Source organism: Gymnogyps californianus, chromosome 17 (genome assembly GCF_018139145.2).
Source record: "Gymnogyps californianus isolate 813 chromosome 17, ASM1813914v2, whole genome shotgun sequence".
NCBI lineage: Eukaryota > Metazoa > Chordata > Aves > Accipitriformes > Cathartidae > Gymnogyps > Gymnogyps californianus.
Window position 1 is genome coordinate 17,316,269 of NC_059487.1, and position 27,409 is coordinate 17,343,677.

The following is a 27,409-nucleotide window of genomic DNA, read 5'->3' on the forward strand; positions in this document are numbered from 1 at the left end:
ACCAGGCGCCGGGCGCAGAGGGGTGCATGCAAGGGGCAGGCTCTGCGGGGGCTGCGCGGGCGGGGGGCCCAGCCTCCCCTGCCCGCCTCCCCCTGCTGCCGCAGCCCCCCGCCTGCCCCAGTGCCCCCAGCTCCCCCAGCCCAGAGACGCGCAAGGCGGGTTCATGGGAGACGGGGTGCTCTTGGGAGGTGTTGTTAAAAGCGCCAAGGGGCTGTGCCGTGGAGGGGCCGGGCAGCACGGGGGGCCATGGGACTGCTCCCGAGGGGGGGCTGGGGCAGCCCAAGCCCCAGCTGCCGCCTGCAGCACCTTCCTGAGGCCCCTCCGTGCCACCGAACCCACCACGAGGTGCTCCGGCGGGGTGCCAGGGGCTGGGGGTGCTTGCACAGGCTGTGGGGCCAGGCAGGGGTGCTGTGTGGGACGCAGGACACCCCAGTGCCTTGGTCAGCCGCGCTCCTGTGCCCGACCCTTTTGGGAGCGGCCAGCAATGGCTGTGCAGCCGCTCCTCGGCCAGCACCGTGCCCTCCGGCCCTCGCTCAGCTGCGGCAGCCCGGCATCCCCGGGGCGCTGCAGCCGGCGCGGGGCTGCTTGGGAGGGGCTGCCCGGCTGCGCTGCCTGGGAGCGGGGCCTGGCAGGAGGAGGTCGCTTCTGCGGCTGACCCCTGTGCCGAGCTGCCCGGCTGCCCACTGCCATGGCCCCGCTGCCGGCGAGACATCTGGGCAGGGCAGCTGCGGACCATGCACCAGCTGCGCGCGGTGCAGGGCTCTCGTGATGCAGGAGCTCTCGTCCTCCTGCCCTGCCCCACTGCCAACCTTCTGCTCTTGGCCTTGGGCAGCTGCGCAGGCTCCCGGCTCCCCGTGGCTCTGCTCCCAGCCCCATGGGACAGCGTCCCTCCCTCCACGTCCTGTCCCGCCGCTGGAGCTGGTGGCAGGTCCCAGCTGTCACCGCTGTCACCTCCAGGCTCTGTTTTTGCCCTGGTGCTGGTGGCAGGGCCCTGACCTGTCTGGACGGGGATGAAACTCCATCCCGCCGAGGTGCTGCAGGACGTGCTGCCCCTGGGCTCATGGGGCTGGCAGGACAGAGCGGTGCGGGGCACACCGTGATGGAAATCCTCTGGCACGGCCCCTGGCTGTGTGTGCATCGCTGCCCTCTGTGCCCCGCTGTGCCTCCAGGCTCCCCCCGCCCCCCTTCTCCGTCCTCTTGGGGTCGGTCCTGCCCCGGCTCTTCTTTCTCCCGGGGGCTGCCTGGCCTCATGCCCTCGAGCCCCTGGCGCTGCGAGGAGCACCCTGCCGAGCTGGGACCGCCCATCCAGGCAGGGTGTGGGTCAGGCAGCCTGCTGACAGTGCCCGGGGATCGCTGCAGGCGGTGCAGCGTGCCGACCAGCATCTCTGCAGCGCGGCCACCCTTGCCTCCCGGGTGGGCTGCTGCCAGGCTGCCCGCTCCGTGCCCTCAGGAGATTTCCCAGCGCCTCCAGCACGTGTCTGGCTCCTGGGAGGTTTGACCACTGCTGGTGACAGGACAGGCAAGGGCTGTGTGGCCGGCTGCCGGGACGCCTGCCCTGGGAAGGGCTGCGGGGATGGTTCCCCCCACCTGGGCTCTGTGCAACATGGCGGGTGCAGGGGGGTCTGGGACGTGCTCGGGGGGCTCTGCAGGGTCTGCAGTGGCACAGGGCGGTTTGCAGGGATGCTCTGTGTCCCAGACCGGCTCTGGCTCTTGGGGGTCTCGCACAGCTCAGCAGTCTCCATCCTGGGCGGTGGTACAGAGGCGTTGGGGGGGGGGGGTGGTCCAGCTGTGCTGTGCCAACCCCTTGGCCAGGCAGAGGAGCTGCACAGCTCTCCCTCGTCATTCCTGGGCAGCCTCTTGCGCTTATGTGGGGCACTGATGCCATGCCTGGCCTCATGCCAGGATCCTGCCTGCACCCGGGCTCGGGGGCCACTTGCAGCTGATCCCCCCCCGTGCCCAGGGAAAGCTGTCTGCCTCCCTCCGTCCCCAGCTCCTCTGCCCATGCCCTTGCGCTGCCTGCAGCCCCGGTGCCAGACCCCTTTCCCAGCACCCTGGAGCATCCGGGAAAGGGGTCTGGCACCGGGGCTGCAGGCAGCGCAAGGACATGGGTGCTGCCCAAGCCATGCCAAGCCTCTCCGCTCCTGGCATGCTGCGGCCACGTACGCCAGCCCCAGGGCATCACGCTCACCGGCCAGGGTGAGGTCAGTGCTGTGCTGGGCGGTCGAGCCCCCTCGGTGTGGCTCTGCTCCAGGGACACCCTCAATGTGCCCCCCCCATGCTGGTGGGACCCTGCGCATGGGCTAAGCAAATGCAGTCGATAGCGTAGCCCCCCTGCGCTGCCAGCAAATCCCAGCCCCTGAAATGGAGCCATAATCCAGGGATTAGGAGATTAGTGGTCTTTCACGTGCTCCCTCCCCCCCATCTGTTTTAGCAGGAAAATCCCTCTTGTGCCGAGCCCACGCGCTGCGGCCTCCTGCGCAAAACCACCCTCTCGGCACTCAGCGCTCACCGTGGCTGGCCGGCCCCCGCACGGCCCTCGGCCCGCTGCCCCTCTGCCCGGCCACGGCCTCCGCGCGTGGGTGGGCTCTGCAAACCCCCCAGGACCCGCCAGGGAGAGCGGCTCTGCCCGCTGCGTCCTGCCTGCAGCCCTGGCTGTGCAGGCAGCGCGCGGGGGCCAGTCCCGTCCCTTGGGAGCGGGCCAGCCCCTTGCTCCAGCGCTGGCTCCCGCTCAAGGCCGAGGGACGCGGGGGCGAGGGGACGACGCTGCTGTGGCTGGGCAGGGGCAGCCCCACGCCACGGCCGGTGCACTGGGTCCTGGGCAGGGAGAGGGGAGTTGGGGGGCTCTGCCCATGCTGGGGGGCAGCCCCTGAGCTGCCCGCCCTGCCTGTGGGCCGTCCTGTGCCATTTGCCGTGGAGCTGGGGCTGTGCCGGCGTGGCTCCCGGGGGACGCCGGGGCCGGGGGTCCTGGCTGCAGGAGGCAGGGCAGGGGCTGGGGCTGCTGGTGGGGCCGGTGCGAGGGGTCCGAGCCCTCCCGCCCCGCAAGGTGAGGGCCGGGGAGCCTCCGCGCTGCAGAGCAGCTGGCCCCGTACCAGGAGAAAGTAAACAATTAATTACAGCCGTCAAGAAGTAACTAACGCCAGCGGGCTGTCATGATCTCAGCCTGCTCCAGAGGAGATGCTGGGAGCTGCAGCCAGCTCCGGCTCTGGGGTCCTCCCGGATTAAGTGGATGAGAGAAGGGGGGGCTGCAAGCGGCCCTGCGGGGTCAGCGCGGGGTCCTGTCAGCAGCCCCCAGCCCGAAGGTGGCCCTGCACCCCACGGCCCTGCCGGGGGACGGGCTGTGAGGGCCAGGGGCTCTGCAGAGGGCAGCAGGGCCCGAGGGGGGGTCAGCCCCTTCGCAGCCCTTCTCCAGGGTCAGCCCTGGACCTGCCACGCTGCAGGTCTTGGGGGGGCTGTGCCAGGGTGTTCCTGGGCACGGTGTGACCCCCGCCAAGCCCGCTCCCATCTGTGGGCAGTGTTTCCCGCTCTGCAGTGCTGCTGCAGCCTGGCTAGGCAGAGCGGGGTCGGCAGCCTCTGCCGGACCCCTGGCCCCGCTGCTGGGTGGTCTGGCCATCCCCCTCCTCCCCCCGGGTGCCCTTGGATGATGGTGGCTGTAGGCCGGTCCTGCTGCTGGGGTGGGGGGGCTTCGCCCCGGCCAGGGCCCTGCTGCCTGCAGAAGGGTCCTCAGCGTGGCTGGCACTGCCCCACCCGGGAGCTGCCCACCGCTGGCCTCGCTGCAGGCAGGGGCCAGGGCTGCCCGGGCAGGGGCTTGCCCTGACCCCAGACCTCAGCGTCCCACAGGGATGCGTCGGTCCCACAGGTGCAGGGTCTGCCCCACTGCACACCCCGAGATGGGTGCCAGGTCCCGGGGCTGCACCGGGGGCCGGTGCGAGGTGTGGGGTGCGGGGGCTGGTGCAGTGTGCAGGGGCCGGTTCAGGGTGCAGGGGCCGGTGCAGGCGCTGGCGGCGGGGTGCAGGGGCCGGTGCGGGGTGCGGGGCCAGTTCAGGGTGCAGGGGCCGGTGCGGGGTGCAGGGGCCGTTGCAGGGTGCAGGGGCCGGTTCAGGGTGCAGGGGCCGGTGCAGGGTGCAGAGGCCGGTGCAGGGGCTGGCAGCGGGGTGCGGGGGCCGGTGCGAGGTGCGGGGGCCGTTGCAGGGTGCAGGGGCCAGTTCAGGGTGCAGGGGCCGGTGCAGGGTACAGGGGCCGGTGCAGGGGCTGGCGGCGGGGTGCGGGGGCCGGTGCAAGGTGCGGGGGCCGTTGCAGGGTGCAGGGGCCGGTTCAGGGTGCAGGGGCCGGTGCAGGCGCTGGTGGCGGGGTGCGGGGGCCGGTGCGGGGTGCGGGGCCGTCCCGCCCGCGCCAGCCGGGGCCCGCAGCGCTGCCGTGCCCTAGTTCCCCCCCCCCCCCCCCTCCCCGAGCCTGGCTCAGCCGGGAGGCGGCGTGCGCTCCGCTCCGCGCCCTCCCCCGCCTCGCCCCTGCCAGCCGCTGCTCCCCTCCCCACAGCGGCGGGGGCAATGCCTGCTGCATACGTGATGAAGCGAGCGGCCGGGCTGGGCTCCGCCGGCAGCAGCGCGCCGTGAGCCCGGGCGCCTCCGCACTGCAGCCCCCTCCCACCGGCGGCGGCGGCGGGGGGCGGCGCGGGGACGCGGCTGGCTGCGGAGCGCGGCGCTCGCAGCTCCCGGGCAGCAGCGTGCGGCCGCGGGCAGCCGGCGCCATGCTGAACAACCTGGCCGACTGCGAGGACGGCGACGGCGGCGCCAGCCAAGGTGAGGGACCGGGGCCGGGGGACCGGGGGAAGCCCGGGGCGGCCGGCCCTGCCGGGCTGGGGGGACGGGGGCTCGGCGCCGAGCGGGTGGCGGAGGCGGCGCGGAGCCCGGGGGCCGCGAAGGCTGGGGGTGCCGCGGGCGCCGGACCCCGCCGCGGGGCAGGCGGGCGGCAGCGGCACCGGCACCGGCCGCGACGGCGGCTCTTGGTCCGCGGCCCCGCGGGGCTGCGGCGGGCGGTGCGGGCGGTGCGGGGCTGCTCCCGCTCCCGCTGCCGGCGCCTCCGCGCAGCCCCGGCTCCGCTCCCGCCGCTGCGGCAGTCCCGGGAAACGGCGGCGCGGCTGGAGCGGCGGCCGCGGCGGGGCCGAGCCGTGCCCGGGGCTTGCCGGGGAGCCTCCTCCCCGGCGGGGGCTGCGGGCTGCGCTCCGGGCGATCCCGCCGGGCGCCGGCCCCCGCCGTCTCCTGGGCAGCCCCCGGCGGCCGCTGCACCGGCCCGCTCTCGCCCGCCCGGGACCCCCGCAGGGGTCCCGTCCCGTCCCCCCCCCCCCGCTACCTCCTCCCCATCTCTCCCTACCGTCTCCCCCCTCCGGCTGCCGCCCCCCCCCATCCCTCCTACCTCCTCCCCATCCCTCCCTACCTCCTCCCACATCCCCGCTGCCGCCCCCCCCACAGCTCTCCCTACTGCCGCCCCCCACCTCCGGCTGCCGCCCCCCCATCGCTCCCTACCGCCTCCTTCATCCCTGCTGCCGCCCCCCCATCCCCGGCAGCCGCCCCCCCATCCCCTCCCTGCTGCCGCCCCCCCCTCCCCGCCGCCCCCCCCCACCCCATCCGCCGTCCCCCGGGGCCGCCGCCGCCGCCGCTGTCCGCGGTGCTGAAGCGGCCGCCGGGGCCCTGCGCCGGGGCCGGCGGGAGCCGCTGGGGCCGGGGCCGCTGCGCTCCGCAGCGCCGAGCCGAGCCCTGCCGTGCCACGCCGTGCCGAGCTGTGCCAAGCCGAGCCCTGCCGTGCCATGCCGTGCCGAGCTGTGCCAAGCCGAGCCCTGCCGTGCCATGCCGAGCCCTGCTGTGCCATGCCGTGCCGAGCTGTGCCAAGCCGAGCCCTGCCGTGCCATGCCGTGCCGAGCTGTGCCGAGCCAAGCCGAGCAGGTCCGCTCGGCCTAGCCCGTGCCGTGCCCTTCCACTCCGGTCCAAGCTGTGCCATCCCATGCCGTGCCGGCATGCTGCAGCCCCGGTGCAGTGCAGGCGGGCAGGGCCGCTGCGAGCTGCGGGCGAGGGGCCGGGGCTGCAGCCTCGCGGGCGGTGAGGCCACCAGGCCCTGGCAGCAGCTGTGTGACTGCTGGCGCTTTGGCCTGAGCTCTCCCCGGGGCACCCGCCAACAGCCGAGCTGCTGCGGAGGGTCCTTGGGCCGCTGCAGGGCCATGTCCGGCCCCAGGAGCCCAGGCAGCTGGGCCAGTGCAGCACCCTCTCCTGCAGGTGTTTCTGTCGGGCACAGGGATGGGTTGGAGCCAGGGAAATGCAGCCATGTGCCCGAGGGGAACTGCAGTGCCTCTCTGACTCCCCCCAGCCCCCCACCAGGTCCCCTCGCGGGGTCTGCTGAAAGCCGCAGCCAGGAGGGGACAGCCGGCTCTGGCAGTCGCTGCAGAAGTCCCCGGCTGCCTGCAGTGAGGCTCTGGGCACAGCCGCGACGAGGCTTTTGGTGTTCGCTCTGCTCCGCCAACCTGAGCCTGTTTATTTGCTTGTTTATTCACAGCTCCACTCAAGGTCAGGGCTGGCAGGAGTCTTCTGGGGGCACCTTGCCGGGCTGGGGGGAGCCGCGCTGGCCCCCGGCCGTGTCCTTCCCTGGGCCTTTGCCCTCCCCTTGCCCTTTGCAGCACCAGGATCTATCCCGCTCCCTGTGTTTCCATCACAGCAGTGCCGGTGGTGCGGTGGCAGGCACTTCTGCCTTGCTGGGGTCTGGCGGGAGGGCTGGACACGGTGCCACTACAGATGGACCAGGCAGACTGTCCCTGCAGCTGGGCCTGGCGAGACGGTGCCCTGTGGGCCGGCGGGTGCGGGGCTGGAGGTGGCGGGGGCCCTGGGGGGCTTGGGAGAGCAGGGGAGCATCTGCAGGGAGGGGCACGGCAGAGCCCCCCATACCTGTGCCAAGGGTGGCTCCTGCGAGGGGGTGGGATTGCCCCCCCCACCGAGGGCTGCACTAAGCTCCCTGCGTGGGATCTGTCTGCAGGGACCGTGGATGCCCTGGGGGGCTGGCAGAGCTGTTGCATGCCAGCGGGCCCCCCCCCCCCCCATTGCATCCCGGCTGCTCCAGCACTGGCCGGCCGGCGACTTGCCGAGCCCAGCAGAGCTGCTGAAGCCCTGGGTGCCACTTAGGCCATTTCTGTCGGAAAGGCCGAGCAGCATCCCCGCTGCAGGTCCCTGCTCTGGACAGCCTGCGAGAGCCTCGTGACAAGGGCTGGAAGGGCTCCAGCCCTGGCAGCCCGGCGAGGGCTGGGTCAGTGGCAGACCCTCTGGGGAGGTGGTGGGGAGCAGGGGAGCAGGCAGGGCTGCTGCCTGCAGTGTCCAGGCTGGCAGCTTGCACCGCTCTGTTTGGGGTGTGGAAATGTCAGACCCAGCTCCGCTGCAGGCTGCCGTGCCGGTGCTCCAGCCTGGAGGCACTGGGCTGCCCAAGGAGGGGAGACCCGGGGCCAGGAGGCTTTGCTGGAGCTTGTGTCCATGGCCATTTCCAAGGCAGGGCTCGGGCTGTCAGAGAATCTGGGAAGCTGTTTAAACGCAGCCAGCCAAAGCGCCTGTGCTGGAAATCCTGCGCCTGCAGGGCCGGCTGATCAAAGGGAGGATAATCCCGGGTTTAGGAAGGAAGAGGATAGGTCTGAAGTAGCAGTTGGTCCAATTTGGGTCAGGCAGTGAAAGAATCCAGCCCAAAAGGCCACTCAGTGTGCCTGCCGGCTAGAGGGGCAAAGCGCAGCCCCGGGGCGGGGGGTGCATCCCACCTCTCCCCACCCCATCCCACCCCACTCTACCCCACCGCCGTGCTGCAGCCGGGAGCCGGCACTGCTGCATGCCCTGCCAGCACAAGCCAGCGCTGCTCTGGCCACCGGAGCCGTGGCTGGACAGGGTGGTCTCTGCCTCGGTGGGGGCCACAGGGGCTCTGTGGCCCCTCTGAGGGTTACCCTAGCCGGGGCAGCTGGCAGATACCCTTGCTCAGGGGAGAAGGAAGCCTGGGTGGGAGCAGAGATGCCAGCCACCGTAAGGGCCCCTTGGCCATCCCCATTTGCCTTAGACACCCCCAGGCCAGCAGCCCAGGGCCAGCCCAGTGGATGTGCGGCCGAGTCCCCTTGATGGCCGGGGGTGACAGAACAGCACCGTGGCCTCCCCGGCCAGCAGCTCCTGCGAAACGGCAGCAGATGGGGACATCAGCCAGGGCCACGTGCTCACCCGTGTGCTCGCCGGGCTGCTGGGGTCACCCTGGGGTGCCCCTTGCTGCTGGCTGCGGGCAGAGCCCTGGGGAGCGGGAGGAGGCTGCTCACCAGCCGGTGCCATCGAACACTCTGGCAAAAGTCAAGGTGCCCTGTGTGCCCCCAGGGGAGCCCCGTGGCGTCCCCGGGCACCGTGAACAGCCGCCGCACTGCCGCTGCCCCTGGGGCTGGTGGGACCAGTGTGGGGTGTGGGTGGGAGCCCCGTGGGGGGGCGGCACAGGAGGGGCCAGGGGCCAGACCTGCACAGGGGGTCCCTGAACTGTCAGCACCCCTGTGCCAGCACCCGGCGAGCCCTGGGGTGCTGCAGGAGCACAAACGGAGGCACAGGGGGAGTGTGGGGCCGGGGCTGCACCCGCCACATCCCCCTGCTGCTCCTCCCGGCTGGCGCTGCAGCCCCAGCATCCGATGTCCCTGGCCAGGGCTCGCTGTGTGCGACGGCCGCGAGGGAGCCGGCCCTCGCGGTGTGCCGTGGAGGGGACGGGCTGGCCGCGGCCGGGCGGGAGTGGGCAGCAGCCCCAGCAGCAGCTCTGGTTAATTGGCCCATAGGGTTTGGGTGCCTGGGCTCCCCCCAGCCAGCGCTCGGTGCCCTGCGCCATGTAAAGCGATTAGGGAGGATTTGGGATAAGAGACATGACGCTTCCCAACCCAATTTAAGGCTGAGTCAAAAGCCATTAGGAGATCAAATTGTGGCTGGTGCTGCAGCCCGAGTGCCACCCTGTGGGGTGAGTGAGCTCCCGGGGGTGCAGGGATGGTCTCTCGGCTCTGCGGGCCCCGGGCTCCCAGGGCAGGCAGCGGGGCTGCCTTTGGGATGCCCTGGGCAGGCAGGGCAGGTGGTAACCCCTGCCGCGAGCAGGACTGCACGGTGCCCACAGCGGGGCTGTGGGTTCCTGCCAGCAATCCCGCCGCGAGCCCTTCCAGCCGCCGCAGCAAATTAAAAGGCCGATTCATGTTGAGTGATCCCTGGGGAGGGGGGCGGCTGAGCGCCGGGATCGAAGCCTGGCACGGCTCGGCTCTGCTCCGCTCACGCTGACTTTCCCGCACCGGGCTGCCCGGCCTCGGCGCTGCCCAGCCCCATCCTGCACTCCTGCCCCGGTGCTGCGCGTCCCCGGGCTGCGCTGGGGGAGCCGGGCATGGGCAGGCCCGGCAGGCGCTGGGGGGACCTGGCAGCGTCCTGCGTGTCCCCATGGCCGGAGGTGTCCCCCCCTCGGTGCCACCGGGCAGGGACTGGCCGTGGCGGTGGTGGGTGGGGGCCGGGGTGGGCCCTGCCCGGGATGGGCTGCGGTGCCCCTGCCTGCCTCTGCCTGCACAGACCACAAATCCTGTGGCAGCTGCCGGGGAGAGGCTGCACCAGCCCCTCTGCGGCAAAATGGTCTCCGGCAGGAGCAGGGAGTGCATTGTCACCTGGGACCCTGGCACTTAACTCCTTCCAGCCTGCGGGGCCAGGGGTGAGGCGGGGGGCCGGGGGTCTCCCCGAGCCATGCCCCGGGGATGCCAGTGCCACATGCACATCCCCGTGCCCCACCTCCTGCCAACCTGGGGCCTCTCCTGGTGCCGGTCCTCCCAGCAGTACCACCAGGCAAGGGGCTCCTGTGCCCCAGGCCGGCCCTGGCAGCCTGGGCGATGCCAGCACAGGGCCGTGGTCCTGGTGCTGGAGAGGGGCGGCGCCCCGGGCTGGGGGTGGAGGGACTGGGAGGTTTGGGTGCTGCTGTGGTGCTGGCGGGTGGGAGCGTGGGCACCCTGGAGTGCTGCTGGCATCTGTTGTGCGGAGCTGGGCAGTGCCAGTCCCGTGGGGTCGGGGTGGGATGGGGCTGGGGGGCCCGGCCGTGCTGTCCGGGAGGTGCTGGTGGGCTGGGGTGCGGGTGCTGTGCGGGGCCGGCGTCCGGCCTCCTGTGCCGTTACATAAGAGCGGGAGCCGAGGCGGCCATGGCTCGCCGTTGCCATGGAAACCAGCACGGTGATGTCGTCGGCTGGGTACCAGGCGGTGAGGCGAGGCTCCCGCGGGCTCCGCTCTCCCTGTGGGGTCCCAGGGCCTCACTGGGCTGCGAGCACGGCCCCCCTGCCAAGGCTGCCCCCACCCCCGTGCCCCCGAGGCACCGCCCGGCCCCGCTCGGTCCCAAGGGGGGGAGGTGGGATCCGGACACCCCCGGTCCTGCACCCTCACGCCCCAGTGCTGGGGATGGGCTCCACCGTCGGCCTGGAGGGCGTCCCTGTTGGCGTGGTGGACGTCTCATGTCCGCGTGGTCCCCGGAGCCGGTGCGGGTGGGTGGGAGCCGTGGCAAGCAGGTGGGTGCCAGCCCACGCTGCCGCTGTTACCTAATGAGCGCTGGGTGCAGCGCTTTAGACCAAACCGGAGCAAGGAGCATGTTGGGTCCGCACTGGGAACCCCCCGCGCACCCTTTGGTGGGGGACAGGGGGCAGGGTACGTGCTGGCGGTGCCGCGCGTGGCACCGGGTGTGCGTCCGAGGGGGCTCCGGAGTGAGGCCAGCCAGACCCATGGGCTGGGGTGTCCTGGTGCTGCCACCACGGCCATTCCTGCGCTGGAGGAGCCTGCGGGCTCTGCCCCACAGTTTGGCTGCACCGTCAGGGACGCTGCTGCCCCACTGCCCCAAGCCGGAGGAGCCTGGGGACCGGCGGGAGGTGGGGGGCCAGCCCACGGGTCGGCATCACCTGTGGCGCTCAGGGCTTCACCTCTCGGTCAGCCAGGAGTGCTGCATCTGCCGGGGAAATTGCAGATGGTGAATCACCACTGCACGCAGGCAAACCGGCTCCCAGGATCCCGAATATGAGTCAACTGGCAGGAGGCAGGCGGTCTTCAAAGGACCGGGCTGCTCCGAACGGTCGCGGGGTCTGTCCCGGGGCATGCCGCGGTGCATGGGTGGCTGCACCGTCCCCGTGCCCCTCGGCGCTCCCAGGCTCTGTGCTCAACGCCGGCGGAGGGGACGGCTCTCGCTCTCGCCCCGGGCCTGGGGTGCGGAGCAGGTCTGTAACCCTGCCCGTGCAGGCAGCCTGCCCCGTGGTGCTGCTGCCGCCGGCAGTGCGATTGCCCTGGCTGCGGGGCCATGGTGGTGGGGATGGGTGCGTGGCGGGGAGCCCCTCTCCTCCCGCCCGGCTGCCTGGGTTTCCTTGTGCCGCAGGCTCCGTCGCCTGCCGAGCCGCTCTGCCCAGCACCATGTCCTTTGGCTCCCCAGCCCCGTGCAGTCCCTGCCCCCCTCCCCTCTGGGCCTCCGCTCAGGGCCGCGCTGCTCCGGCGGCACCGTCCTCGCTGCCGCTCCATTTCCAGCCTGATTTATTTCTGCTGCTCTGCAGCTCGGCTGTTTTCCTTGCTATTAAGCCGACTCCAGGTTTCTTCTGCATGAGGTCGTTAATGCAGCGAGCAGTCGCGGCCCTGTCCCAGCAGCTCTGCGGGCTCTGCACCGCTGCAGGCGGCTCTGCTGCCCCGGGCAGAGCAGCAGCACCTGCCCTCGGTGGTGGCATCACCGGATGCCTCCCCGCCTTGCGGCACAGCCGGTGAGGCCATGGCCCCTGCTCCTGTGGTGCACGTCAGGGAGCAGTACCAGACATCTGGCCACTCGCCCCACTCCCAGGCACCGCGCCGGGACCGTCCCCCTCCGCGGTGGCACGCTGAGCAGCTGCCCCTGCAGACGCAGCACTGCGGGCAGCCCCAGTGTGCTCACCCACGGGCGCCCCACGCCATGAGTTATTGCTGCCAGCCGTCCCGCCGGGAGGGTTCCCCCTGGATCCACACCGCTCACCTCACTGCGTGGATGCGCTCCGGCGGGTCCGCGCGCCGGCCCGGCCGGGCAGGGCAGCACATGGCTCCTGGGAATGGGCGGCTCCTGCCCATGCGTGGTGTGGGAGGCGATGCTGGTGGCTGGGATGCAGCGGCTGCCATCGCCTGTCCTGGGATCGCACGCGAGCATGGTGCCCATGGCCCCGGCAGCCCTCCCATGGGAGCTGGGGTGCAGCCACAACCCCTCGCAGTGGCAGCCCCGTGGGGTGGATGCTCTCCCAGCGCGGGCTGGGGCAGGGGCTGCCTGGCTGACCCGGCGGTGTCTCTGCAGGCGATGGCAATCCCAAGGAGAGCAGTCCCTTCATCAACAGCACGGACCTGGAGAAGGGCAAAGAGTATGATGGCAAGAACATGGCCCTCTTCGAGGTAGGGCGTGCGGGCGGCGGGGCAGGGAGGGTCCTTGGGGAGGGGGCCAAGCTGGGCAGCTGTCCCACAGCACCCCGACCCACGCCCTGGGCACTGGGACATGCTGGACCCCCAGGCCAGGGTCCCCCAGCTGCTGCAGCCATGCCTGGCAGGGCGGGCGATGGGGTGGCATCTGGTGAAGTCCCTGGGTCCCGGGGCTGGCTGGGGTCCTGAAGGACTGTCCTCACAGCTTGGGGCTCTGCTCTCTGCAGGAGGAGATGGACACCAGCCCCATGGTCTCGTCCCTGCTGAGCGGGCTGGCCAACTACACCAACCTGCCGCAGGGCAGCCGGGAGCACGAGGAGGCCGAGAACAATGACGGGGGCAAGAAGAAGCCGGTGCAGGTGAGGGACGCGGGTGGGACGCAGCCCCTTCTCCCGGTGCCTGCCTGTGCAGTGCCGGGCCACGGGCTGCCCTGGGGACAGCCAGGTCCCTCGGCCCCTGCCGGGGCCACGGTTTCACCCGGGGTCCCTGGCTGTGTTGCAGGAGGAGCGGGACCCCTCGCTCCTCTGCCAGCCAGGTCGATGAGCCCTGATGGCTGCCCGCTCTCTCGGCAGGCCCCGCGGATGGGCACCTTCATGGGCGTCTACCTGCCCTGCCTCCAGAACATCTTTGGGGTCATTCTCTTCCTGCGCCTCACCTGGGTGGTGGGGATCGCCGGCATCATGGAGTCCTTCTGCATGGTCTTCCTCTGCTGCTCCTGCGTAAGTGACGGACCCCCGCTGGCCTTGCCCGGGGTCTGGGGGTCACCAGCCGGGCTGGCCGGGCTGTGGAGAGGTGCACTAGCTGCCAGCCCACCCTGTCCTGCCCTGCCCATGCCCCTGCCCTGCCCGTGTCCCTGCCCCTGTTCCTGCCCCAATTACAGCAAGGAGAAGCCTTCAGCTTCCCAAAGGAATCAATCAGCAGCAGAACGGTGCTCAAATGGCGACCCAGATCATAGCTGCCATGCGGGGGGGATGTGGCAGGGGGTCCCCTGCCCTGGCCCTGCATGCCGTGCTGCGGTGAGCCATTCCGCCAGGACAGTGATCCCAGGGCAGAGGCTGGCGGGGCTGAACACGGGCAGCGTCCTGGGCAGCCTGGGGAGCCCCCACCCCTCGTGGCGCTGCCGGTCCCTCCAAGGGGCTCAGCCCCCCACCTGCGCTGCCGGCCAGCAACCCTGCCTGCCCATCCATCCATCCACCCACCCATCCGGCTCTCCCCGGGGCATGCCGGCCCTGCGGCACGTCTCAGCATGGCCCCAGGGAGCCCTGTGTCCCAGCATGGCCCCAGCTCTCCCTTCCCTCTCCCCTGTCCCTCTGCCCCAGCGAGGAGGGAGCTCTGCCAGGTGCCAACGCTGTGTTTCTTCCTGCAGACAATGCTGACGGCCATTTCCATGAGCGCAATCGCCACCAACGGTGTGGTGCCAGGTAGAGCCGAGCCCGTGTCTGTGTGTGTGCCGGGGTGAGGGAAGCTGAGTCCCTGCTGGGTCGGGTGCCTGTGGGGACCCCCGTGCCCCAGAAGGGCCGGGCTGAGTGTGGCAAAGGGCTTTTCCCAGAGAGCATTCCCCGAGGCCGTCCCGCTCCTTGGGCCGTGCCGGCTGAGCTCTGGGGCTGCCCTGCGCCGCGCACGGGAGGGCGGATGTTCACGGGAGGGCAGACGTTGCCGCCAGCTGCTCCCCAGCCTTCTGCCACCAGCCCGCGCGGGTTCCCCATGGCCCGGGGGGAGCGCGGAGCCGGAGCTGCCACCCATCCCCAGAGCCGCAAGGTGCAGATGGCAGCGAGAGCCGCCAGCCGCGGCTCCTCCCTCCGCCAGACTGGCGAGGCCGTGGGGGAGCCAGGGAGACATGCTGGCAGGAGGATGGGGAGCCGGGCGTGCCGGGCACCGTGGGCTGGGTGGCGGGGCAGCCTCTCCCACCGGCCTCCCCGAGCCAGGCCAGACGCGAGGACACTGCTGTGTGCGGTCTCTACTCCCGGGGAGGCACCGGCGGGGTCTGGCCGTGCGGGTGCCCCTGGGCTGCCTCCCCCAGAGCATGCCCAGCCCTGCAGAGCCACAGGGAGCGGGCGAGCTGCGCCGGCCCGGCTGGTCCACCAGGCTGGGCACGGCACTGACAGCCCCAGCGCAGGGTGTAATTAAAGCTATTTATCATCCTGCTGCCGCAGTGGGACCATCGATCCCGGCAGCTCAGCTCTAAGGGCTCCTCTGGGAGGACGGAGCAGGGCATGGCCCACGTCCCTGGGGCTCCAGCGCCTGTCTGGCATCCTAGGGGACACGTGTCCCCGCGGCCATCACACTTGGCTGCTGGGCTCCTGGGGAATGGCTCTGCCAGCGCGGTCGCTCCCACTGCTCCGGGGCCCTGGGGACTGCGTCCTGCTCTGTGCTGGAGCGGGGTCCAGGGCTGCCCCGGCTCCATCCTGCCCTCCGGGACGCCTGGCAGGGCTGGGAGTGCCTCTGGGGTCTGGCTGGGACCCACCTTTGCTCTCTCCGGCAGCGGGTGGTTCCTACTACATGATCTCGCGCTCCCTGGGACCTGAATTTGGTGGGGCTGTGGGGCTCTGCTTCTACCTGGGCACCACCTTTGCCGGCGCCATGTACATCCTGGGTACCATCGAAATCCTGCTGGTAAGTGCCTGGTCCTTCCCCCACGTGGTGCCAAGGGCTCAGGTCCTGGCAGGGCAGCTCTGCCCTTGCCTGCCCGTGCTGCCCACTCCTTGTGGCCCGTCACAGAGCTGAAGCTTTGCAGTGGGGTCGAGGGACCCTTCCCAGGGTCCCCTCCCCAGGGCTGTTAGCCAGGTGGTGATGCCGTGACTCTCTCCCAGGCCTACATCTTCCCGGCCATGGCCATCTTCAAGGCAGAGGATGCCAGTGGGGAGGCGGCCGCAATGCTCAACAACATGCGCGTGTACGGCACCTGCGTGCTGACCTGCATGGCCACCGTGGTGTTCGTGGGGGTCAAGTACGTCAACAAGTTTGCCCTGGTCTTCCTGGGCTGTGTCATCCTCTCCATCCTCGCCATCTACGCCGGTGTCATCAAGTCGGCTTTCGACCCGCCAAGCTTCCCGTGAGTACGGCGTCCCGCGGGGCTGCGGTGGGGCCAGGGCGCGCAGGCGCACGGCTGAGTGCCTGCCCCCTCCAGGATCTGCCTCCTGGGCAACAGGACCCTCTCGCGCCATGGCTTCGACCTCTGCACCAAGATGGTGGTGGAGGGGAACGAGACGGTGGGCTCCAAGCTCTGGGAGCTCTTCTGCACCTCCCGCTTCCTCAACGCCACCTGTGACGAGTACTTCACCATGAACAACGTGACCGAGATCGAGGGCATCCCTGGCGCCGCCAGCGGCCTCATCCAAGGTGGGCACAGCACGGGAACGGAGGCACAGGGATGGAGGCACAGGGATGAAGGAGGGGGGATGGAGGCATCGGGATGTGGGCACGGGGACAGAGGCACAGGACAAGCCACAGGGGAGCCGTGGTGGGGCAGTGGCCGTGCCTGCTGGGCAGTTCCGCTGGCCCAGTTGGTGGAGGGGCCAGTGCCGCAGGGGGCTGTCACACAGCCGGGCGGCCGGCCCCTTGGGCATGCCAGGCAGACATTGTGGGGCTGGGTGGGCAGTGCCGGGTCCAGGTGAGGGGGTGCGTGGGCGATCCCTGCCACGGGCTGCTCTGCCCCTCGGGCACAGTGAGCTGCGCTCACGCCGCACCGGGCAGTGGGACAGACTCCTGCACCATGCAACCGAGCTGGCCGCTGCGGCCATCTGCATGTGGTCTGTGCCAGCCAGACCACAGCAGGACGGCTCCGAAGGATGCCCAAAGGCTGGGGAGGAATAAATCCTCCCTCTGCTTCCTCTTGGCCTTTGGAAAGGCTGGTATCGATCTGAGGTTTCGCGAGGAGCGATCGCCCCTCGGGGGCACTTTGCTGCTGCGGCCGCAGCCGTGCCGGGAGAGTGGCCAGGGCCACAGAAAAACTCATGAATTTGCTGGGAGGAGCCACTTTTGACCTGTTTTTCCAGAGCTGCTGGTACATTTGCCAGGTGCTCACAGTCCGCAGTGGGCGGCGGAGGCCGATGCTCAATGGCACGCTCAGAGGGCGTTTGCAGACCCCTGCTCCGCAGTGCCGTGCCAGCAGGTCGTGCTCTGGGTGCTCCCACGCCGGGGCGGGTGTCAGGGCTTAGGAGTGCAGCACCCCATTGGGCTTCCCTGCCCGCGGAGCCGCAAGCAGGATCAGCCCTTCCCCGGTGCAGCAGCCGGGCTGGGTGCTCCTGCGGTGCCAGGCTGGGTGTCGGGGTGGTGGCTGTGCTGGCTGTGCAGCACGCCGGGTGCATGCGGTGAGCTTGTGGCAGCTCTGTCTCTGGCAGGTCCCACGGAGCAGGGCAGGGACTGGGGCACCCGGGCTGCGGCTGCCGGGCCGCGTCATGGCGATGTGGTGGAGCGTGTTGGCTGGGTGTTCGGGAGGCTCCTGATGGCGTCCCACGCTGAGGTCTCGTGGGGCAGATAAGGAGTCCCTGGCTGCTGGGTACAGCCTGCTCCTGCTGGCGACTGTCCTGCCGGGCAGGGGACGCGGACCCCCCACCCGGCCCAGCCGGTCTTTGTCAGGGCAGCAGATGGCAAATGCTCCTGCATCTGGGGTGTCCGGGGCAGAGCCAGGACCCAGCTCTGGGGTGGCTGGTGGTGAGGGTGATCGGGCTGGCAGCGTCTCGAGATGGGGTGTCACCGTGTGGCCCCGGCAGAGGTGGCCGGGGCTGGCTGTGCCCCAGGCGCTGGGTCTCCCTGCGGGGAGAAACATGCCTTTCCAGGAGGACAAGCCGGGCAGGGCTGTGTCAGTGGGGGCTGCCAGCCCCGTCTGTCACCTGAGAGCAGTCAGGGGAGGTCACGCAGCCGGGGAGGGGTGCTCAGCGCTGGGTGCTGAGGGCTGGTCCCTGTGGGGCCCCTTTGGACCCACTCAGCAGCCCCTTTGCAATGCTGTGCCGAGGGCTGTTGGCTTCTCCCTGCCATGCCCAGGCGCTGGCTGCTCTCTGCTGCTCCAGTTTCTCACCGCGATCTGCAGCCAAGGCAGCACGCGGAGAGACACTAAGCCTGTTACATCAGCCCCGCACTCGTAATCCCATCAAAAACATTATCAAGTTACTTTGACACGATCCACTTTCCTTAAACCTGTGTTGATCAGCATTAATTATATTACCCTCTTAATTATTTGCTACTGCAATCCCATGTCAGCTGCTCCAGTATCTTGTGGGGACGATGCCAGCGGCAGGACAGACCTGCTCTGGTCACCCACCTGCACTGCTGGGCCTGTCCCCAGGCCGGGTGTTTCTGCACATCCATGACAGGCTGGGGACGCCCCATCCCTCGCCCGCTGGATGCCAGCAGCCCCGGCTGGTGGCCGTGCCAGCTGCTTAGTGAGGCCAGGGTGGGAGGGGGCAGCACGGGACGCCCCTGTGCTCCGTCCCTTTGGGCTGCGGGGCGGGAGGGTGCTGTGCTGGGTGCAGGTGGCTCTCTGGTACCTCCTCACACCGGCCGCGCTGCCCGGCCTCCTGCCTCCTCGCAGAGAACCTCTGGAGCTCATACCTGACCAAGGGCGTGATCGTGGAGAAGCGGGGGCTGCCCTCTGTGAGCCCCCCCGACACCCCGGTGGACATGGACCAGCCCTACGTCTTCAGCGACATGACCTCCTACTTCACCCTGCTCGTCGGCATCTACTTCCCCTCGGTCACAGGTGGGAGCCGCTGCCGGCCCCGCTCGCGTGCCACGGGGCACCGGCTGGCACACGTGCCACCGGGCGTGCTCCCGTGGAGCCCCACGTGCGCCTGCCCCCCGTGCTGGGTGCGGCGGCGGCGACGCGGGGGTGGCTCGCAGCCTGCGCCTCCCACGCAGCCACCCACGCTCCAGATCTGACGGTGCCGCTCGGCGCTGCACTGACGTCCCGCGGCTCCAGTATTTATAGCTCCCTGGGGGTGGAGGAGCCCCCCCCCACCCCAGTCCCGCTGCGGAGCTGCCGCGGGGCGCAGCCGCCAGGTCCCACCTGCAGCTCTGCTGGTGCCAGAGTTGGTGGGACCCCCCAGGGCTGTCCCGGGCATGGCGATCGCTGGTGGGGTCTGGCGCTGCAGGGGTCCTGGCAGCCGGACGGGCCCTGCAACACCGCTCGGCGCACGGACCCTGCTGCCCTCCCACCCAGTGCCCACTTACCGGCAGGTCCCGGTTTTTGTGTGGTGCATGTCCCCTCAGTGACACGGGCTGAGCTACAAGTTGCCGTGTCCTGGCTGCAGGGTCCTGCCTTGCCGGGCGCGGTGGGACAGCCACCCTGGCTGCTGCCACAGCAGGAGCGCGGGTCGTCCCTCAGGCTGTGCCGGACCTGCTGGTGCCATCCGTGTCCCAGCCTGGCCTCCTGCCTTCCCAGAGCAGCGCTGGGGCTGGACCCTGTCCCTGTCACTGCTGCAGTCACTGTCCCTGCTTGAGCTAATTAAGGCCTAATGAAACGAGTCACTTAAGAGCGTTTTGAGCCTAATCCTTGAGTGGCCTCAGACTGCGGCTTGAGGGGGAAGTGCTGCAGGGACAGGGAGAGCGGGCTGGGGGCCCCGAGCCACAGCAGTGCCTGCTCTGCTGCCAGCTGTGTGCCCGCTCCCCATCCTGGCACACCGCCGAGCCGGTGCCCTGCCGCACCCAGGGCTCACGCAGTGCCCAACATGAACTGTCCTGCCAGCCGGGACGGGCAAGGGCTGCCGCTCTGCCCACCGTGGCGCCGTCCCCTCTTTCCCCAGGCATCATGGCTGGCTCCAACCGCTCCGGAGACCTACGGGACGCCCAGAAGTCCATCCCCACGGGCACCATCCTAGCCATCGCCACCACCTCTGCGGTCTGTATCCTTCAGGGCTCGCCTGAGCGTGGGCCATGGGGCTGAGGGCGGGTGGGCTTGCTGTGTGGGGCTGACCCACTGGGGTGCCCTGCTGGGCTGGGATGGGGGTCCCGGCGCCCCTCTGGCAGGGGATGGGCAGGTGGGCAGGACTCCACATCCCCCTGGCTCTCCTTGACCACCCGGCAGATATCAGCTCCGTCGTCCTCTTCGGGGCATGCATCGAGGGGGTCGTCCTGCGCGACAAGTGAGTGTCCCAGGGCTGTGCAGGGCAGGCGTGGGGGGAGCCCGGCAGCCCCCAGGAATGGGCTGGGGAAGGGGCAGCCCCAGGGGGGGTGAGGGCGTGGCGGGGGGGCTGCAGCCGGGACACACTGGGCAGACGGGGTGGCACTGGAGTGAGAGCGCCAGGGTGGGGGGGGCTCTCGGGGGGCCCGAGCTTGTAACAGGCGTTGAGGGCTTGTGTGTGCCCTGGCCATGTTTTGCTGCACATCCGCAGCCCTTCCTCCCGCTCCAGGGCTGCAGGCAGCGCGCTTGTTTGTCAACAGGCAGGGCTGCCTGCGCTGCCTGTGTAACTGGGGCAGCCCAGCTCGCTGCACGCGGCAGGTGACACTTCTGGGTCGCCAGCACCAACAGAAATGGGATCCAACCGCACGCAGCCTTAATCGGCCTCCTCCTGGCACAGGGGATGGGGAGCCCCCGTCCCACACCTGCCCCTCGTCCCCCCAGGGGATGGGGACAGACCCCCAGCTACCTGAGACCCTGCTCCCTTGCTCGCCCCCCGAGGAGGGTGGGGGCCATCAGCAGCCACGGCAGGACCCTTCCCCGGTCCTGTCCCGTCCCCCCCACGGCGGTGTCCCTTGGTGCCCGACCTGCCCGGGGGCTGGGTTGTGCCGCCGCGGCGCTGGCGCTCTCAGGGCTCAGCCATGGAACGGAGCCGCAGGTGATGCTGGTGCCCCACAGGTTTGGTGAAGCTGTCAACGGGAACCTGGTGGTTGGCACCCTGGCATGGCCATCCCCGTGGGTCATTGTCATCGGCTCCTTCTTCTCCACGTGTGGGGCTGGGCTGCAGAGCCTCACCGGAGCCCCCCGCCTCCTGCAAGCCATCTCCAGGGACGGGATTGTGCCCTTCCTCAGGGTAGGCATCCCCCGAGCCCAGCACTGCCAGCCCCGAGCACCCACTGTGGCCACGGCTCCCACCAGCATGGGAGACCAGCAGGCACCCACGCTGCCCACGCTGCCTCCTGCCAGCACCGCTGCCTGCCGGAGCAACCTGGCTGCCCTGCCCTCGTCCTGCCGGCACTGGCACCGTTGCAGCGGCGGTCAGTCTTGATGGGTTTGACTGCGGTGTTGGTGGGAGGAGAGTGCTGGGAAAGGTCAGGATCCCCTCCCCCCGCTGCCGTGCCGCTTCATATTTTATGTGCTCTCTGAAGACGCGTTCTCACAACCTCATCTCTCCAAATCCAACCCGACAGCTCCCCCCAGGGAAGAGCGGGCTAATTTTATCCTCCCTCCTTCACCCTGCCAGCCCCAGCCCAAGCTCGCGCTCGCTCGCGCCACCCACACCCTCTAATGCGTCCGGACACGCGCCCCTGGCCCCCGCCCTTGTGCCCAGACCCCCCCCCACGTCCCTGCAGCTGCAGGAGGAGCTGCTCTCCACTGGCAGCGTGTCCATCCCGGGCATGGTGTGCCCGACTCCACGGTGGCTGTGGCCGGGCTGAGCTGGGGCTCGTCCCTCGGTGGGGGTCCCAGGGGGACAGGGGCTGCTCTCGGTGCAGGGAGGGCTGCGGGGTCTTCCGGAAACGGGGCTGTACCGGCAGCGGGAGCCAGTCCCGCCAGCCCTGGGACCGCTCCCCCAGCAGGACCAGGCTCAGGATGTGCGCCAGCTCACGGCAGTGCTTGTTCGGCCCCAGTGCACCCAGTCTCTGCTCCCGGCCAGAGCTGGGCACATGGGAGGGTCCGGCCCCGTCGGGCTGTGTCGAGGACCCTCACCCAGGGCCACGCGTTGCCGGCGTTGCAGAGCCCTGACGCTCTCCTCTCCCCCCTCCACTCCCAGGTCTTCGGCCACGGCAAAGCCAACGGGGAGCCGACGTGGGCCCTGCTGCTCACGGCCTGCATCTGCGAGATCGGGATCCTGATCGCCTCCCTGGACGAGGTGGCTCCCATCCTCTCCATGTAGGCAGCATGCTCTGTCCACCCGCACCTTCGCGAGCGGCGGGCGGGCCCGTGCCCCCTCACCCCGGCCAGGCGGGTGACGTGTGCGGGTCTCTGCTCCTCGGAGGGGGGACACCCGTGCCGCCCCGGCCCCTGCCCAGGAAGGGGGGAGCACCGCAGGGAGCCCAGAGCCCTTCCTTGGCCAGCGTTGGGGTCTGGTTGCTCCGCGACCCCAGCTCCCCTGTCTGTCCGTGGGGCCCGCTCCAGCGCTGGCCACCCTGGGGCCGGGAGGTGCAGTGGGGTCCCGCTGCGGCCCCTGTCCAGCCCGGCATGCCCGGCTCAGCTTCACGCTCTCTCCTGCAGGTTTTTCCTCATGTGCTACATGTTCGTCAACCTGGCATGTGCGGTGCAGACGCTGCTGCGGACACCCAACTGGCGGCCCCGCTTCCGCTACTACCACTGGTGAGCTGGGACAGGATGGGATGGGACAGGAATGGACGGGATGGGGTGTCCTGCCACCCCCCCCGGGCCGGGAACCCCTGCACCACTGCAGGGGCTGGGGCGCGCTGACGACACAGTGCTCTCCACAGGACCCTGTCTTTCCTGGGCATGAGCCTCTGCCTGGCGCTGATGTTCATCTGCTCCTGGTACTACGCGCTGGTCGCCATGCTGATCGCCGGCCTCATCTACAAATACATCGAATACCGCGGGTAAGGGCGGCCGTGGTGCTGCAGACCCTGGCCAGCGCTGACAGCCGCCCCTTGGCCCCTCGGCCCCTCGGCCCTTGGCGCGGGCTGCTCAGCTCCCCCGGGCTGCTCGTCCCAGGATGCTCCGGCGTGGTAGTCCATGGCCGGAGCTGTGGGCATCCCTTACGTGCTGCCGGTTCCCGCAGGGCGGAGAAGGAGTGGGGCGACGGGATCCGGGGGCTGTCCCTGAGCGCGGCCCGCTACGCCCTGCTGCGGCTGGAGGAGGGGCCCCCGCACACCAAGAACTGGAGGTGAGGCTGGGCCGGGGACCGGGGGCCGGGGGGGCCGGGGCCGGCCAGGGCGCAGGCGCTGACTGCAGGACCATCCTTCCAGGCCGCAGCTGCTGGTCCTGGTCCGTGGGGATCAGGAGCAGAACGTGGTGCACCCGCAGCTCCTGTCCTTCACATCACAGCTCAAGGCTGGCAAGGGCCTCACCATCGTGGCCTCCGTGCTGGAAGGGACCTTTCTGGACAACCACCCACAGGCGCAGAGGGCAGAGGAGGTGAGAGCTTCCTGCGCCAGGGCTGCTGCCTGCGCCAGGTCGGGCTCTGCCAGCAGTGGGTGCCCATGGCCGTCCCCAAGAACCCAGGGGCAATTCTGCCCCGTGGCCAGGCTGGCGGCCCCGGCAGGCCGGGAGAGCACCGGGGTGGCACCGGGCAGAGCCCAGAGTCTCCACGGTTCACCGGTGCTCAGGGCACCGCGGGGAGCTCCGGACCCCTACCCCCCCAGACGCCAGAGACACTGACACCAGCTGGGCACTGGTCCCAGTCTTGGCCAGCTGCTGCAGGGCTTGGCACGGCATGGCATGGCACGGCATGGCACGGCCCAGCCCAGCACCCGGCCAGGGGCTGCTGTGCTGCTGGGCTGAGCAGCCCCTCAGCTGCCCTGCAGCCCCCGCAGCCGCCACCGCCTCAACCTTCCCCACAGCCCCCGCAGCCCCCATGGCCCCCGCGGCCCCGGTGCCACACAGGGTGGGAGATGGGAGCCTTTCCCTGCCGGAGCGAGAGCCCTCCCCACCCCCGCACACCTCCACACCAGCCGGGCGGCACATTAATGAGATTAAGCCCTCGGAAGCAAACAGTTTCTCTCCCATGCAGACATGTTATAATTTCTCTGAGTAAATAACTCTAATTGCTGCTCCGCCGCCCATCAGAGCCCTGGCACGGGGACACCCTCCGCTCAGCATGGCGCAGAGCTGCGTGCCAGCTCCACTCACCGCTGGGCCTCACCCCTCCCGGCCCGGAGCCATTGGCCTGCCGTGGGGCATGGAGACCTGGGCACCCCGCAGGGACCTGCACCCTACACCCTGCACCCACACCCTGCACCCTGTACCCCACACCCCGCACACTACACCCTGCACCCTACACCCCGCACCCTGCCTGGCCAGGGTGCCGCTGCCGGGGCTGGCGGCTGCCGTGCCTGCGGCAGGCGCCCATCCCCGGGCCCTGCGGTCTCTGACCTCCCTCTCCCGCCGCTAGTCCATCCGCCGCCTGATGGAAGCCGAGAAGGTGAAGGGCTTTTGCCAGGTGGTGATCTCCTCCAACCTGCGGGACGGCATGTCCCACCTCATCCAGTCCAGCGGGCTCGGGGGGCTGCAGCACAACACGGTGCTGGTGGGCTGGCCCCGCAGCTGGCGCCAGAAGGAGGACCACCAGACCTGGAGGAACTTCATCGGTAGGCACCATGGAGGGCCGGTGCTGCCAGGCTGAGGGGGGGGGGCTGCGAGCCGCCCCGGCTGACGTGGCCCTTCCCCTCCCAGAGCTGGTGCGAGAGACCACGGCCGGGCACCTGGCCTTGCTGGTGGCCAAGAATGTCGCCATGTTCCCGGGCAACCAGGAGCGGTTCTCAGAGGGCCACATCGATGTGTGGTGGATTGTCCATGACGGGGGGATGCTCATGCTGCTGCCCTTCCTCCTGCGGCACCACAAGGTAGCTCAGGCCCCGCAGTGTGGGGCAGGGGGCCGGGGCCAGGGCCGTCCCCGCCGAGCCGTGCTCATGCTGTCCTCCCTTGCAGGTCTGGCGCAAGTGCAAGATGCGTATCTTCACGGTGGCACAGATGGACGACAACAGCATCCAGATGAAGAAGGACCTGACCACGTTCCTGTACCACCTGCGCATCACCGCGGAGGTGGAGGTGGTGGAGATGGTGAGTGCTGGGATGGGGCATGTGCCGCAGTCTGGGATGCTGTGCGTGGGAGAGCCAGACAGACCCTGCCATGGGGGGGACACAGCACCACGGGGGGGACACGCAGCACCATGGGGACACATAGATCCACGGAGACATGCAGGGCCAGGCTGGGAGCAGTGAGTGCAGCTCACCCTGCCCCGCGGTTTCTCCTGTTCCCCCCACAGCACGAGAGCGACATCTCCGCCTACACCTACGAGAAGACGCTGGTGATGGAGCAGCGCTCCCAGATCCTCAAGCAAATGCACCTCACCAAGAACGAGCGGGAGCGGGAGGTGAGGCAGCAGGACAGCCTGGGTGGGATCTGGCCCCCGTGGTGGCTGTGCTGCCGACTGAGCTGCCCCACAGCTCTGTGCACTCGTCTTGCTGGGGAGCCGGGGCTGCAGGCTGGGGTCTGCCTGGCCAAGCCCTCTTCTGCCCCGCTCCCCTGGCTGATCCCGTCCTGCACAGATCCAGAGCATCACGGACGAGTCCCGTGGCTCCATCCGGCGCAAGAACCCAGCCAACACGCGCCTGCGCCTGAGCGTCCCTGAGGAGCAGGTGGGCGACGGCGAGGAGAAGCCGGAGGAGGAGGTGAGGGGCTGTGCCAGGACAGGGCCTGGGCAGGCGGCTGGCCCTGGCCCCTGCCCACCGTCCCCCTCTCCTCTCTGCAGGTCCAGCTCATCCACGACAAAAACGCCACCACCTTCTCCAGCAGCTCCCAGTCCCCCGGCGACGAGGTGGAGACGGCCCCTGAGAAGGTGCATCTCACCTGGACCAAGGAGAAGTCTGTCGCTGAGAAGAACAAGAGCAAGAGCCCTGTCAGCCCTGAGGGCATCAAGGACTTCTTCAACATGAAGCCGTACGGCCCCACATGCTGCCACCCTGTCCCACCTGCGCCCTGCATCCCCGGCCATCCCTGCCCGCCCCGGCCAGGCGGGTGCAGGCGGGGCCCCGGCAGCACCAGCTCGGTCCTTGCTCTGAGGAGGGGGTCCAGCAGCCCGGGTGCCCTGAGCTCGCCCCTGCGGAGGGGCTGGGTGGGAGGTGGGGAGGGGTCCCTGCGGAGACCTGCACTGGCAAGGGATGGGGCGCCCAGGCAGCATGCACTGCGGGGACTCGCGGTGCACACCCGGCGCTCACCTCTTCTCTCTCTCTCTCTTTCTCTCCCCCCGGCCCCATCGTGCTCCTGGCAGGGAGTGGGAGAACCTGTAAGTCTGGCTTTGGCTGGGTGCCGGGTCCCAGGGCGGGGGGAGCTGGGCTGCTGCTTGTGGGGCAACGCGCCCAGAGCCATTGGGGTTGCCCCCATGCACGAGGGCAGCTCGGTGTGCCATGACAGCTGCTGCCGGCGCAGTGCTAGACGGCTCACCCGGGCGGTGTGCGGGGGCCGCGGCTGCCAGCCCCTGTGCAGACTCTGCGCGCCGTGCAGTGCCCGCGCCACGTGCTCCCCGTCTGCCCTGTTACGCTGCCGGCAGCTTCCTGCCAGCCTGGGCTTGGGCACCTGCGGTGACACTCGCACCGTCTGCTCCTGCTCGCTCCCACATGGCTTGGCCCCGAGCAGCCGCGGTGTGCTGCTGCCCACGGGCACCGTGCGTGGCCCTGCAGCTCATGGCCGCTGTGTGGGCTCAGTGTCACCAGCGACCATGCCAGGCAAAGCGTGCTGCACCCCGAGCTCGTGTCGCAGCCCAGCCCCAGACCCCTCTGGGGCAGGAGGCCAGCCCACCCTGTGGCCCCTTGGGTCTGGTGTGGGGCCGGAGGCTGGCTGTGCCCATCCCTGGGCCCACACATGCTGTCGCCCCCAGGAACCAGTCCAACGTGCGGAGGATGCACACGGCCGTGAAGCTCAACGAGGTGATAGTGAAGAAGTCCCAGGACGCCAAGCTGGTCCTGCTGAACATGCCAGGGCCTCCCCGCAACAGGAAAGGGGACGAGAACTGTATCCTTCCCGCGGGGCCGCTGCCTCAGGGCTGGTGCCAAGACCTCTTTCCACAGGGGGGCCAGGGGGCCGCAACTCCTCCAAGGCTGATGGATCTTGCAGACGAGTGCCAAGGGCACAGGTCTAGCGCCTGAGCCTGGACCCCCCACACCTCCTGCCCCCGGCTGGGTCCGACAGCCGTCGTTGGCACCAGCCTGCCTGTCCGGCAGAGCTGGCGCACGCAGGACGGGTGGTGGGGCCACATGACATTGCACCCGCATGCCCGAGCACGACTGCACATCACAGGGGTGCGGGCAGAGATCCCTGGGGCTCGGCTGACTGCTGGGGCGGGCTCAGCCATGGTCCCCGTCGTGCAGTGCTAGCGTGGGTGGGCTCCCCCGGCCCCTTGGCTTGGGACTGACCCCACCAGCTCCCGGCTCTGGTGCGGGGGTGTCAGTGCTGTGGGCTCAGCTCCACAGGCGTGGGGCCGGGCAGGGATGCTGCAGGGCTGTCCCCATGCTCTGGTGTGATGTTGGTCCTCCTTGACGGCCGTGCAGACATGGAGTTCCTGGAGGTGCTGACGGAGCACCTGGACCGAGTGCTCCTGGTGCGCGGTGGGGGCCGGGAGGTCATCACCATCTACTCCTGAAACACAGCGCATGAGAGAGGTTTGTCTGCACGCTGAGAGCCCCACCACCCCTTTGCACCGTGCTCCTGGAGGGGAGGAGGGAAGGCCTGATGGCAGCCGGTGCGCAGAAACTTCACCTGGCTTTGGCCGTGCCCCTGATCTCTCCATTCGAACTGCAGCACCAGATCTTCCGGGAGCATCCAGCACCAGAGCAGCTGTTCCTCATTGCAACATCACAGCACTGCTGTCCTTGTTTATATATAAATATATACAGTGTACCGCGGACTGAGCACCAGAGCCCAGCGCTGCCGCCACCGCCCGTCCCTGGCAGGGCCAGCCCCGCTGCCAGCCCCAGCACTGCTGCTTGCAGACCCCGGCCGGGCAGGAGGGTGGCTGTGCCGAGATGGGCGCCCAGCCCCACCGTGCTACTACCCCTGCGCGGAGCTTGGCTGGACGCGCCTGTGCCCTGTGCCCTGTGACCGCCCGCCGCTCGCGCCCTGCCTCCCCATGGAGGCGCTGGGAGAAGAGAGAGG

General features: G+C 70.0%; 1 protein-coding gene across 1 annotated transcript; it reads left to right on the plus strand.

Annotated features, from left to right (window-relative positions):
- Window positions 1-4,744: 4,744 nt before the first annotated feature.
- Window positions 4,745-27,168, plus strand: SLC12A5 (solute carrier family 12 member 5). Its single transcript, XM_050907123.1, has 27 exons — window positions 4,745-4,796; window positions 12,325-12,419; window positions 12,671-12,802; window positions 13,016-13,162; window positions 13,810-13,864; window positions 14,926-15,056; window positions 15,254-15,495; window positions 15,571-15,782; window positions 17,974-18,141; window positions 19,184-19,282; window positions 19,465-19,522; window positions 20,236-20,410; window positions 21,329-21,447; window positions 21,790-21,888; window positions 22,017-22,136; window positions 22,319-22,423; window positions 22,506-22,674; window positions 23,651-23,846; window positions 23,932-24,101; window positions 24,187-24,318; window positions 24,525-24,632; window positions 24,808-24,930; window positions 25,011-25,198; window positions 25,530-25,544; window positions 26,136-26,269; window positions 26,806-26,916; window positions 27,056-27,168. Exons 1-26 carry the CDS (start codon window positions 4,745-4,747, stop codon window positions 26,895-26,897), a joined length of 3,336 nt encoding a protein of 1,111 aa, XP_050763080.1. The 3' UTR covers window positions 26,898-26,916; window positions 27,056-27,168.
- Window positions 27,169-27,409: the final 241 nt, after the last annotated feature.

Bases quoted from the DNA above. Each gene is read 5' to 3' on its own strand.
- SLC12A5 (XM_050907123.1), top strand. From the start codon at position 4,745: ATGCTGAACAACCTGGCCGACTGCGAGGACGGCGACGGCGGCGCCAGC. The intron at 12,420-12,670 runs GTAGGGCGTGCG...TGCTCTCTGCAG, and splicing joins AGAACATGGCCCTCTTCGAG to GAGGAGATGGACACCAGCCC. The intron at 24,633-24,807 runs GTGAGGCAGCAG...CGTCCTGCACAG, and splicing joins AGAACGAGCGGGAGCGGGAG to ATCCAGAGCATCACGGACGA.